This window comes from Sarcophilus harrisii, chromosome 2 (genome assembly GCF_902635505.1).
Source record: "Sarcophilus harrisii chromosome 2, mSarHar1.11, whole genome shotgun sequence".
Lineage (NCBI taxonomy): Eukaryota > Metazoa > Chordata > Mammalia > Dasyuromorphia > Dasyuridae > Sarcophilus > Sarcophilus harrisii.
In genome coordinates, this window is record NC_045427.1 from 139,600,500 (window position 1) to 139,614,148 (window position 13,649).

Sequence of the window (13,649 nt, forward strand, 5' to 3'; positions counted from 1 at the left end):
ACTTCAAGGATTAAAAAAAAAAAAAAAAACACAACCCACCAGCACTTTTGTTAATTCACTTGCAGGAAAGGAAACAGAAGAAACAAACAGAAAAGTTATTTAATATTCTATAGACACAATAAACTTTCATTATTTTCTATAATACTATTTTCATTTTACAAATCAGGATTTCTCTAGTATCCTGCAGAAGCTGAGCTAGCATAGTTAGAATATAGCATCATCTATTAAAAATATAATTAGAAGCCACTCATGTGTTAGTCAATGAACAGTTCTGAAGACTAGTCCAGTGAATGGAATTAATGGGAGGGACAGGAAACTAGGATTTGAAAATAATTCCCTCTTGGTAGTACTAGCTACCTTTGATCTTTTATTGTGAGGCCCGCAATTTATTACAAAACAAATTCCTATGTGCTATATAGAATTAACTTTTCTAGCATTTAATATGTGTTCAATTACTCATTAAAAACTGTCCTTCAACGTAACTTGTGTCTGGCTGTCCTAATCTCAATTGAAGTACAGACTGGTAGGTAAAGAGCCAAGTTGAACCAGAAAGTAGTTTAGGAAGCCTTAAGTCTAAGAAACCAGAAGCTAATTAAAACCCAGAAGCTAATTTGAAGTTTGTCAAATTCAGAACAAAACTGAGCAAAATTCATCTTCTAGGCTCGGTTTTTCTCCTACTCCATTCAGGGGTCTCCAAGGCTACAACCACAGAAGACACTCAAATACCTCAGCTGAGGCCTAGCAAAACCATTTTCTCTCCAGCACATTGAAGGCAACAATCCATTGAATTAAGTCAAAAAACTGAAATAAAAAACTATAAGAGAAATAAAAAGATTGTAATGAATTACAATTCTATAGGGAGAAATACTGATTCATCCACTCTTGAAAAATCCTTGATGAGTAACTCATTTTAAATAGCTTCTATTCAGAATAGCTAGGAAGCATTAGAGATTGGACATAAAATTGCTTTTGGGAAGCACTGATTAATAAAGAATAAAATCATCTAAAAAGCATGACCACGTTGTTTTGCGCTCTTTTATAGTTTGGTGTTTGGATGACTCATCTCTTGGCCAATTCTTTTTCATCTCCTAATAATCTGTGATTTTTATATCTAATTTTGGTAATCACCAAAAGTTGTTACTTTGTGCATTGCATGCACAATGATAATGTCATTTATATTAATCAACTCTTCTGGGAAACTATACTTGTTCTGTTCTTGAACTCAGTTCCCATATCCCTTCTAATGTTTTCAAATCTTTACTATACCACATTGCTCTTATCAAGATTCCTCTTATCAGTAATGGGCAGGGGAAGATTTTATTACTAAATGAGTGAGAAAATAACAGAAGATTAAAATGAATAATTTTGATTACATAAAACTAAAAATGATTTTGCACAATTAGGAGAGAAATCTTTATAAAAAGTTTCACTGATAAAAGTCTGATATCCATGCATACACACACATTAATGTATGCATACACACACACACACACACACACACACACGAATAAGAATTATAGAAAAATGATCAAAGAACACAAACAGACAGATCTCAAAGGAAGAAATCCAAGGCATTCAAAACAACCATAAATGGGGCAGCTAGGTGGCGCAGTGGATAGAGTACCAGCCCTGAAGTAGGGAGGAGCTGAGTTCAAATGTAATCTCAGGCACTTAACACTGGGCAAGTCACAACACCAACTGAGGGACTCAAAATAATTAAATATATAAATAAACTAAAAAAAAAGAAAAGTAACCACATTAAAAAATCTTCCTAATAATTAGAACTATTATTAAATTCAATTCAATTCAATCATACTGACAAAGATGAGAGAAATGGAAAATGACAACTGTTAGAGGGGCTATAAGAAAAGAGGCATACTAATGTACTATCAATGGAGGTGTGAACTAATTCATCAGTTATGGAAGGGAATATGGCACTATGTCCCCAAAGTCATTAAACTAGGCATAGCCTTCAACCCAGATGTCACTACTAGCCTCAAAGGGATGTCAGAGAGTAAAGAGATTCAAGTATATAGAAATGTCAAAAGACGGTTTCAGAGAAACTTATAAAGGCATATAGAAAATGATGCCACACAAAGTGTGAGTAAAATCTGAAGAACAATTTATACAGTGAAAATGTTGTAAGGAAAAAGTAACTTTGAAAGATTTAAGAATTATATTCAATGCAATGACTAATTTCAGAGGACTGATGAAGCATGCTACTACCTACCCAATTCCTAACAGAGGCAATAGGGTAGAGAATGAGTACAGGTTTTCAGACATGGCTACTATGGGAATTTGATTATGCATTTTTGTTTAAAAAAAAAAAAGTTTGTTTTTTCTTTTCTTTTCAGGAAGATTGAGGGAAGATAAGTAGGAAGGAAGAAAAAACCAGTAATATGGTTTTTAGAAGAAGAAAAAGAAAAGATTACTGAAGTATTTTTTAAATTGAGCAGAGGATTTTGTGCTGCCAAGGTAAATGAAGAGTTCCCAGGTGGCTAGACAAAACCTTTTTCAGAAAACTACTGACCTGAGTAGCTTTTAGAAGAACATAATTCAAAATCGAAAGTCACTGATATAAAACAAAAAATAAAGCTGTTGAAAGCCAATGTTGCTTATGAATAACTAACAAGAAGAGCAAGATGAGTTATGACCAATATAAAGTTAAACATATCACATCACAGTATTTTTTAGTTTAAAGCCAAAAGACATAGACTCTGTAAAGATAACACTTTAAAGTAATAGATGTACTACCACATGGCAAGAAAGGTCTTTACCTTCAAAAGAGCTGTTGTGCATACTAACAAACAAAATGGAGACAAGAAAGCAAATATCTGAATTGTTTTAAAAATGCAACAGTTACATTAGTAGAACTGAGTCCATTTGGATACCAACATAGACCATTTGGTCTATCAGATTTTATACATGAAGGCTATTAATCCTGAAGATAAATTTTTTTTGTCAATTCTGCAATGCAAAATAAGAAATCTCATTCAAAAGAAATTTACTAAAGAGCATGTCAAGGGCTTACAACATTTACTTTCAGTTAAAGTTGGTGGGGAAAATATGTTGCCTATGAAAATAAGATATTAATCAAATATAATTGAATAATTTATTCAAGATCTTTCTAACATTACAGAATACAATAGTGCTATGTACAAGAGGGCTTATGACCTACTGTGTCTCACCATCTGACCTGTAGCTGAACTTTCTTTCATGTTTCATCTCCCCCAGTTAAATTTTCTAATTGTATCTCCACATAGTAAGCACTTAATAAATACTTATTCATTAATTATTCATTTAAACACAACAATAAGCAGGGAACATGTTGACATCAGTATTCAGTGCAGTATCTATATTTCTTTGGATCTAGAATAGCTTTTTATTTCTTCTTTCTTCAAAGATAAAGGGCCCACATAGCTATTTGAAAGTAAATGAATCCAAATATTTGATAACCTGGGTACCTCACAAATAAATAAAGAATAAAGAAAATGATAATGACTTTGCATCATAGTAAAGGAATATTTGTCTGAACAGTTAACCAAGAAAATGTTACTATAAAACTAAGCTCATTCCAGCAGGAAAGCTGGAATACATATGGTCCTATTTATTCATTCATTTATTCGTTCATTTGTGGTTTTTTTTTTTATTTATGTCCCTACAAAGGCAATATTTTCTAATTTTCTATTTTCTAACTTCACTAAATACAAGTAAAATTCACCTATTTAAAAAATTCTGAAAACATTTCTAAAGCTCAAATCTTTCTGCGATAAAGGAAGTCATTTAAAATAAATCTTCAGATGATTAACATATCATAATGATAATGTCTTAGACTATATAGCCAACTATCTGCCTGCTTGGAATGAAATTTCAGCAAGCCAAGGGTTTTATAATGGTTTTTTGTCATTCGTGTAGAAAATGGAAATTTAAAATTTTTTTGAATACTATATTTATTTGTTATGAAGGAAAGATTTTTTTTAAGGTTTCATATGATCTTAAATATTTTATTTTCCCCAATTACATTCCCCAATTACAATTTTAACATTGTTTTTAAGTTTTGAGTTCCTCCCTTCCTTTTCCTTTCCTGAGACAGTAAGTAATTTGATATAGGTTATACATGGACAATCATGTGTAACATTTCCATATTAGTCATTTTGTGAAAGAAAATTAGAACAAGAAAGAAAGGAACAAAGAAAATGTTTCAGTCTGTATTCAAATAGCATCAATTCTTTCTCTGGAGGTTGATAGCATGCTTCATCATGAGACCTTTGATAATTGTACTGCTGAAAAGCTAAGTCATTTACAATTATTAATCATACAACATTGTTCTTACTGGGTTTTGTTTACTTTGCTCAACATCAGTTCATGTAAGTCTTTCCAGGTTTTTCTGAAATCATCCTGCCTGTCATTTCTTATAGCACAATAGTATTTCATCACAATCATTAACCACAACTTATGCAGCTATTCTCCAATAGATGGGCATCATTTCAAATTCTAATTCTTGCACCATATTAAAGAGCTGCTAAAAATATTTTTGTACAGATAAGTTTTTCACCCCAACCTATACCTCTGGTTCCTTTAAAAAAAAAATCTCTTTGGAATATAGACTTAGCATTGCTATGGTTGGATCAAACAGAATACACAGTTTTACAGCCCTTTGGGCATATTTCTAAATTGTTCTCCAGAATGGATGCATCAGTTCACAATTTCACCAAGAGTGCTAATATTATTGTTCTACTTTTCCCACATCCTCCCCTAACATAAAGCATCTTCCTTTTTTGTCATATTAGCTAATCTGATGGGTTTGAGATAGTGCAAGAATTGCTTTAATTTGCATTTCTTTAATCAAAATAGTGACTTACAGCATATTTTTTTCCATAGAGAGTTCTGATTTGTCTGAAAACTGTCTGCTATAAGAAAATGGAAGGTTTTGTGAAAAATATTTTCAGAAGATAAAAGGAAATAAGAAATAGTTGGCCAGAGAACAATATCCTAATTCCCTTCTCTCTCCTTACTCCACCAAGAAGATCAGACAGTCAATCAACAATCAAGTAGTATATATTATAAGTCAGGCTATGCACTAGGGCTACCAAAAAAAATTTTTTTACTGTCTTAATCAATACACAGTATTAATTTTTTATAAAGGATATATATATGAATAAATGTTTCCTTATAGAGCTTTAAACCCAGTGTTGAAAACATTTAAAAGTATTGTCTGCACTTAGAAAAAAAATTTTTGATTGTGAAATGAACAATTCTCACCTGACTGCTTCAGATACACTGTTTGAAGTATGTCCAGATAAGGCATCATGCAAATTTCGGATAAAATAATCTCTGTACTCTTCTGAGAGGGCCATAAATGTTCCACCCATCACAATGAATTCTACCTTATCCACACTGTGACCTAGTTGTTTCAACTGAAAGAAATAAAATTCACTAGTATAAAACTCTGACAAATTACCTTTAAATTCCAAGATTTTATATTATTAAATGTTTCATCAATATGGAAATTTAAAAATTAGAAATGATCTATATACATTTTACTTAATCTTGTGAGTTGGTTCAAATAAGAAGGAATCTAAACATATTGAAAGAAGAAGCAACTGAAAATCCAGAATGAGGTAAAAGGAATTCTTAAGTAAATAACAGCCAACTTCATGTAAATAATAAAGACAAAACCAAGAGGATGTCAAAAAAGAGAGCAGAAAAGTATAACTGTGTATGCCATAATATATGCTAATGGAAAACTGAAGAGAGATAGAGAAAAAAAGGAATTACAAAATTAAAAAATAAACTACAGTAATAAAAGAAAATTGGGTAGCTAAAGTACTTAAAAGGAACTTTAGTTTTCAACTTTCAGAAAGCAAAGTATGAAAAGCAAAATTATTTTAATCATTAGACAAGCTATGAAGAAGTATTATTTTCCATGCTAAAAATCAGAAACTAGAAATTATGATAATTCTATGAACAATTTTTTGTTTCATTAACTACAATTCCATTATCAGTAAGTGAGCAAAGATTCCATTCGTGAGCAGAAATCATTAAATTCATTTTTGCATGAACTTCTTACAAAATTCTCAGTCCTGACAGAAGCAGAGAGCAACAGTTCCCCAAGTACTCATTTCATTTGTCATTCATACATGACTTATAGGCCTATTATTTTCTTCTGGCCCTTGTAAATAGTTATGACAATTTCAGAAAAGGAACCTTCTACATCCCACATGATAAACAGCTCCATTTGACAGATGTATGACTGAGAAAGAATAACATTTGTCTCCTTTACCCTTAAAGTTAAAGCTAATTAAAGGTAGGAATTCTCAAAAATTTTTAGCTCAGGATCCCTTTATAATCTTAAAAATTATTCCTATCTACTGATATTTATTATGAAAATAGTTTTGATCTTATGGACCCCTTGAAAGCATCAAGGACTCCCAAACTCAAGATCTTAGGACTACAGTTTGAGAATTATTGGTTTAGACAGCTATCTGTCTCAAATTAACACAATACAAAATAAAAAATGACAGCCTCCTATTTGGTAGTGGGAAACAAAATAGCTACAACACTATATCTTGGTAGTTGATTATTATCTGATTTTCTTTTCTCCTCTATTCCCCATCTATTTCAGGGAGGAGGTGCTCTAAAAAGTATGATTTCAAGAGTATATTTGTAGATAGGCTCTGACCTATCAAAGAAACCTTGCTCTAAGAATACAGATAGTAGGTCTCTAACCCTCTTTTCTTGGTCAGAGCTGTTAGTGCTGGTCTAGGGTAAGCATGTCCTGTCCTCTGCATGAAGGGAGAATGGGATACCTAGCAAAGCATCACTGGTCTATGTATGTTGGTAAGGGGCTGGAAGAAGGGCAAATTCTCTAGAGAGAATTAGCTTCTGGATCTGCACCGGTATCATCAGTAGGTCTGCAATTTATGAGATCCATTGCTTCTCAGATAATTTTTTTCTTTATACTTCTCAAGTTATAATTTTCTGAACCTCTACCCTCCCTTATAAATGTTCTTCTTAACTATCATCAAAGCTGTACTGTTAGGTGCTGGATTAGCCCCTCTTCTCATGTTGGGCCCTGGATAGGAGGCCATACATCCCCCCCTTCCCTTTTTCATTTGTGCAATTAGACTTGGGAAAACTGAGTTTAAAAAGAAAACTTTGACCCTCGAGGCTCTGATTCCTCTTCATATATCACTGTAAGACAATGAAGGGTAGAAAAGAAAAACAATATCCAGGTGCCCGCCACTCTGACTCCATCCTTGTTCAAAACTACCCTGGAAACAGAATTACTGTCAAGGACAGACCCCAAGTTATGCTATCTCGCCTGCTGCTCTGACTCAAAAATTTAAGTTAGTCCTTGTTAAAGCCCCTATCTATCCAAAAATCGTCCTCCTCCCCTGTCTGACAGGGCCTATCAGAGGAAACTTCCTCTAAAAAGAAAAAAATATATATATTTTTATTACTGAAAGAAAATGGTTTTTAAAATGTTTTTACATATTTACCTGGTCTATTCGATGTCTTGTCTGGAGAAAAGGGTCATATCTGGCACGGATAGCTCGCATGGAAGTTGGCTAAAGAAAAAAAAAAAAAAAAAGGAAAAATATCCAAAGTTTTTTTCTTAGTCATCTAATTTGCTGTCAATTGTCAAACACATGTAGTTTTATTAAAAGTTAAAAAAAAAAAGTAGATAATTATTTTTTTCCCTTCTCCTTCCTCCTCCTCAATTGAGCAGTATGGGCTGAGATTAAACAATTGTTTTACCCAATGTTATAAGTATTTTAGTTACAAAACCCCAAAGAGTAAATAATGTGGTCACACTGACTGAGACGATTTGTTTAGATAAACAGTTCAGTATTCCTTCCAATATATAATGCTGCTTCTTAAGTATTCCTTAGGGTCACCCAATTGTTATAACACACACAGATTTAAATTCCAAAAGAATATGTGGAGAGTTGAACAGAAGGTATGTGTTTTGAAAGCTAAAGATAAAACAGGGTACAGTTGAAAGAAAATAAAAAAGCAGCAAAGTTGGCCAATGATACTAGTCTCTAACTTGTTTTATAAAGCACTTCATACTACACTACACATTTCAATAAAGCTTTTTGGAGTTCATCTCTCTACAAAAAATATTTTAATGTAATGCTGGAAAAAACTGAGGCAAAATAGAGATTAGAGAGTTATAGTATTTTATTTGAAAGGGAGAGATTTACTGGGATCAAATGGATCCACATATCCGGGGAGGCACCGGACATTCTGATAAGTTGGGATAAAGAACAATGATGGGATAGAGGGTAGGACCATAAATTCTAGATGACTTAGGAGGATTTAGGAGCCAAGGAGTCTGAACTCCCCCCTTATCTTAAGTTTATACATTGACAATTTATAACCTCTGAGTTATATCAGTCTTAATGAACTGGAAGAGGGGGGGTTGCAACTAAGGGGATTGAGGCAGAACAATTAAGGAAACTGGGTGAGAACAATTGGGGAAACTGAGTCAGAATGATGAGGCTTAGATTTGGGGAATCCAAATGAAATTAGGGTTTCTGGTGGTCAGAGAGTTAAATGATAAGGTCTAGTGGCAGGTTCAGGGAACCAAATGGAGGGGTTTGTCTCCCCTGTGACCCCTTAGGAGTTGGTGCAAGGGTAGGGAGTTTTGGGGACTCCCTTCTGGTGGCGCAGAGAGTCTCTGTAAAGGAATTTACAGACCCGAAAACCTAGATTGATAAAAGAGGTTTATTATGGAGATTGGCAGTAAGGTTAAAATCTGGTTAGAGAAATAGGTGAGGGTAAAGAGAGAATGGCACTGGAAACAGTATTCCAGTGGACAGAGGCTCCTTGGGACACCAAGCATGGTATAGCTGACATGTTTGGAACCTCTGCAAAGAGAGAATTTTAGTTTGGCTCTTTTTATAATGAGAGATTTAGCTAAAGGGGGCCTGTGGGTGGAGTTCCAAGTTGGCCCCTTAGCTGGGTTTCTCTTAGAGCTAGAATCTGAATTGAATTCAATGAGTTTCAGGACTGAGCCAACCTCACCCAGATAACAAAGATGAAACTGTTTGTCCTTCAGGGTGGGGTCCCTCACTGAGGCAGAGTTGAAGGAGATTTTCTTTTTTAAAGATTTTCAGAGTTTCCGGGTCCTTTCTTCAAGAATTGAAATCAGGCCAATAAAAGGGAACCGTGGCACAATATTACTAGCTCAGTTTTTCAAAGTTACTCCCTAAATAGGTTTTATTTCATCTCAGTTCTCTTAAAGAAAAATATCTACATTATAAACACACAGAGAAATATATCTTCAGTCAACCCAGTCAATATCTTCTCCCTCCTTTAAATAGCATGAAGGGAAAGAAAAGAGATAGCCCAAGGCAACAGGATGCAATACATAAAGAAGTGGGGATAGCCTACAGGCATAAACTATGAGAAAGCAACTGAATAGAAATTTTCCTTTTGTTTTCTAAATTATGAATTCTTAGCAGAGAAAATGGTGATTGTTAGCATAATTAGCATTTCTTTCCATTTTAAAATTCCTTCATACATTGCATTTAACCCATTGCATGGGTTAAAAAAAATCACTTTAAGAGAAAAGAATAAAAAAAAAAAAGGAAATGTAGAGAATGATCAATATGGTGAATGCAATTAAAAAAAAACATAGAAACAAAAGGACAGAACACTAACTCTTGTGGAAATCAGAACTGTACACAGTTAAGAGTAACTCAAAGTACAACTGCTATAACTTTTGTTAAACAAGTTATTTCTACTCTATTCCTACTGGCCATAAGAAGCAAGCACAAAATATGTTCATCTTTGCCTACAGAATAAAATTTCTAGGTATTTTTACATTATTAACCTTCTAAGTAATTAAAGCTTAATAATGTAAAACATTTTTATAATATATATTTAATTATATTTATAATATATAATATTAATATTTATACTATATAAATAATATATTTAATTTTTAAGGAATTATTTCAAAATAATTTCAAAAATTCAAAAAAAAAAAAAAAAAAAAAGAACAATATTCTGCCTAATAAAAAGAATACAAACTATTTCTCAGCATTGAAGGGTTCTATCTATCATTTACATGGAAGGAAGACTTCTTCCTTTTGGGGATGGACTTTCCTTCCTCTAACTTTAAAAAATGTTTTTGTGGAACACTATACTGAATACAAAGTCTGACAAAGCATTTTATTATGATAAATAAAATAACTCGAAGATAACTTTTACCTCATATCCTGTATAAGATTGAGTTGAATACTCAAAATCTGAGTCAGGTCCACCAGGACAGTAACTGTCAAAATGAAAAACAGATTAAAATGCCATTTACAAACCTTATTTCAGAGCCCAAGTAATATCCAAGATTCTATGTTCTCCACACTATTGAAATCAAGAGTTTCATCACAGAAATACTAACAGAAAAGTCTAACTCAGCACCAATTACAGTGAATGTTTGCAACCCACAAAGATATGGAATTGTCTAAAAGAATAACATTACTTGCATTTTTTAAATATAGACTAATGATTAATATTTTAGGCATTTTAATGGCAATAAATTGTGAATATTTTCCTCAGTATGCTATTAAGCCCTCAAGGATAAAGGTTTGATTTTTAAATATATACAGGAATACTTCTTCCCCTTCTTATCAATGGTAATCAATCATATGGCCCTGATAACTATCTTTAATTAAAACCCATAGAAACAAACGTAAAGAATTTCTACAGAAATGTTTCCTTTATCAAAATTCCTTTTTCTGGCCTAACTCTACCTTAATTCTCAGACTCTCATAGCAGAGTCTACACATATTTTCAGGTTTGATTTATCCAGTTAATTAGTACAAATATGTTTTCTTTTGTTTTCTGATTTCACTACATGCTCTTTGGTGACTAAGACAATAATAATCACCAAAGACAAAGAAGCCAGAAGCATACTGAAAATTCATTATTTAAAAAAGGGCATTTTACAAGTCCTTTGCAGGCTATTTTAAAGAACTGATTTATGATTTTTGTTTGTACTGAAATCTAAATTACTAGAATTAAAACTAACCTGGAGATTAATGAGCATTGACATATACATCACTACAACCATCATACTTACACACATATATTTCCTGTAAAATTAATATGTGGACATCTATGAGGCTTGCACATCACAGCCACAACAGCAATCTGTAAAGGGAAGATGTGTAAAAAATAAATAAACCAAAATCACTCTCCACAACAAGATCTATATATCTGTCCTATTTTCTCAAACTATCCTCATATGGAATCCCCTTTTCCTCTTCCCAAAATTGTTTTAAGATTATAGTTCTGTAGTTCCATATCTCTGAAATGCACCAGTGTATACCAAATACAGATGCAAAATATATATTTTTTAATAGTATATCTTTTTATTTACAAAACATATACATGGGTAATTTTTTCAGCATTGACCCTTGCAAAATCTTCTTTTCCAAATTTCCCTCTCCTTCCCCCACTCCCTCCCCTAGATGGCAGGTAGTCCAATACATGCTAAATATGTTAAATCATACACACACACACACACATAAATACATATATACATACATACACACACACACATTTATACAGTTATCTTACTGCACAAGAAAAACTGGATCTAAAAAGGAAAAAAAAAAAAAAACCTGAGAAGAAAAACAAAAATGCAAACAAACAATAACAGAAAGAGTAAAAATGCTATGTTGTGGTCCACACTCATTTCCCATAGTTCTCTCTCTGGGTAAAAATGGCTCTCTTCATCATTGAACAATTGGAACTGGTTTGAATTGTCTTATTGTTAAAGAGAGTCACGTCCATCAGAATTGATCATCACATAATCTTGTTGATGTGTACAATGATCTTTGGTTCTGCTCATTTCACTCAGCATCAGTTCATGTAGGTCTCTCCAGGCCTCTCTGAAATCATCCTGCTGATCATTTCTTATAGAACAATAATATTCCATAATATTCATATACTATAACTTATTTAGCCATTCTCCAATTAATGGGCATCCACTGAGTTTCCAGTTTCTAGCCCCCATAAAAAGGGCTGATGCAAAATAATTTTACAAAAGCATCAGCTAAGGCTTTCTTTTTTGAGTTTAATTCCAAAACAAGTTACATGTTTTCAATGACTTTAAAAATATTAACTCATAATTTTAGTGTGCAAATCCAAAGGTACCAATCTGCACTGGCAGAGTGAATTTCTTCACTTGGAAATTCCATATATGAAATTACAGGTCCAGGCCAAAAAACCCCACTTCTTTTTAAGATGTCTAACATTTGAACCATAGGAACATATTGGGTATATTCAGACAAAGCAATCGACTTTCATTCCAGAGTATTCTTCCTATGTCATGAGAAAATTCACTTGAATTCCACAAACATTAAGTGTTTATAATATGAAAGGCACTATTAGATACCAAAGATACAAAAACAACAAAATAAAACACTTGTTGCCCTCAAAGAGGTACCATTTTACTGTTAAGTCTATGACCCTAACTCAGATGAAGAGAGAAAAAGAGAAGAGTAAAGGGGACAAAGAAGATATCAGAGAGCTAGGGTAAAATGTGAAGATGATGAAATAGGAATTCTACAAAAGTAATCACACTGAGCTAAGTCTTATCTATGTAAGCATTCTGAAAGGCAGAAATGAGAGTATTCCAGTCTGTGCAAATTCAACATAAAACAGAACACATTACTTTTCTCCCCCAACCTTCAAAATTTCCCCATTACTGTCATTTCCCATCAGGCTAATCATCTAGACTTCATTCTAGTCTTTAGTAATTCATCTTCCTGCAGCATTCAGTAAAACTCTGAAACCCAAACCTCCTCAGTACCCCATGGCCCCAAGATCCCTTTCTACTTTTGACTGGAGAACTACTCCCAGATCCTCCATTTAAGGGGAAGCCCAGTGCAACTAACTCATAATCACTCAACCCGCAAGTTCTCCTCATGTGCCTCATGCTAGGTACTCTCCAAACCTGCTTTTTATATGTTGTCTTCCCCTCTAGATTATGAGCTCCTTGGGGGGCAGGGACTTTCTTGTGCCTTTCATTGTATGCCCAGTAACATCTGGACACCAAGATTTTTTGATACTAAAGTAGGATTGTAATACTTTATACATTTCCCACTTTTACTTACAACAGTTCCCTAATCCTTTCTTCTTTACCCCCCAAAATGTATTCCTCCTTCATAATCCACAGCAAGTCTTTCTCATCTACCTGAACCTGTCTCTCCCTCCTCTGAACATCTCTAGTACTCCCTCTCTCTGTACCACTCATCTGATACTCTGTGTGTATGGTTATCTTTTTTTGTGTGTACATGTCTTGCCTTCCTACCAATAAAAGGGCAATTTACAATGGGAGCAGCACATATACCAAATTTTAAGAATGACCAAGCTTAGATTTCTAGCTGTAGTTTAAAAAAAGCTATTACTTACCCCACTGGCAGTTCTAATTGGTTTTGCTTTTAACTTGGGCACCAAGATTTTCCGATATTGAGGTGGGACTGCAGCAATGATATCTACCAGTCGAGGTTGGGATGAAAGGCCATATTTGGCAGCTGTTCTGGTTTTCACTCTAAAAATGAAACATTTCATATTAAAAGGATTATTCAAATCCCCAGCCAGGCTACCAAAAGAATTAAGAAACTTGGAGG

The 13,649-nt window shown here is 33.5% G+C and overlaps 1 protein-coding gene across 5 annotated transcripts in view; it reads right to left on the reverse strand.

Annotated features, from left to right (window-relative positions):
- ELP3 (elongator acetyltransferase complex subunit 3) overlaps positions 1–13,649 on the reverse strand; it is a 95,137-nt gene that overhangs the window by 74,530 nt on the left and 6,958 nt on the right. For all 5 annotated transcript variants that reach the window (XM_031950942.1, XM_031950943.1, XM_031950940.1 and 2 more), the window contains 5 exons: positions 13,432–13,570; positions 11,093–11,163; positions 10,225–10,288; positions 7,503–7,571; positions 5,263–5,417 (listed from right to left, as the gene is read on the reverse strand). In XM_031950942.1, coding sequence (XP_031806802.1) covers positions 5,263–5,417; positions 7,503–7,571; positions 10,225–10,288; positions 11,093–11,163; positions 13,432–13,570 — 498 coding nt within the window. The remainder of the gene's footprint in view (positions 1–5,262; positions 5,418–7,502; positions 7,572–10,224; positions 10,289–11,092; positions 11,164–13,431; positions 13,571–13,649) is intronic.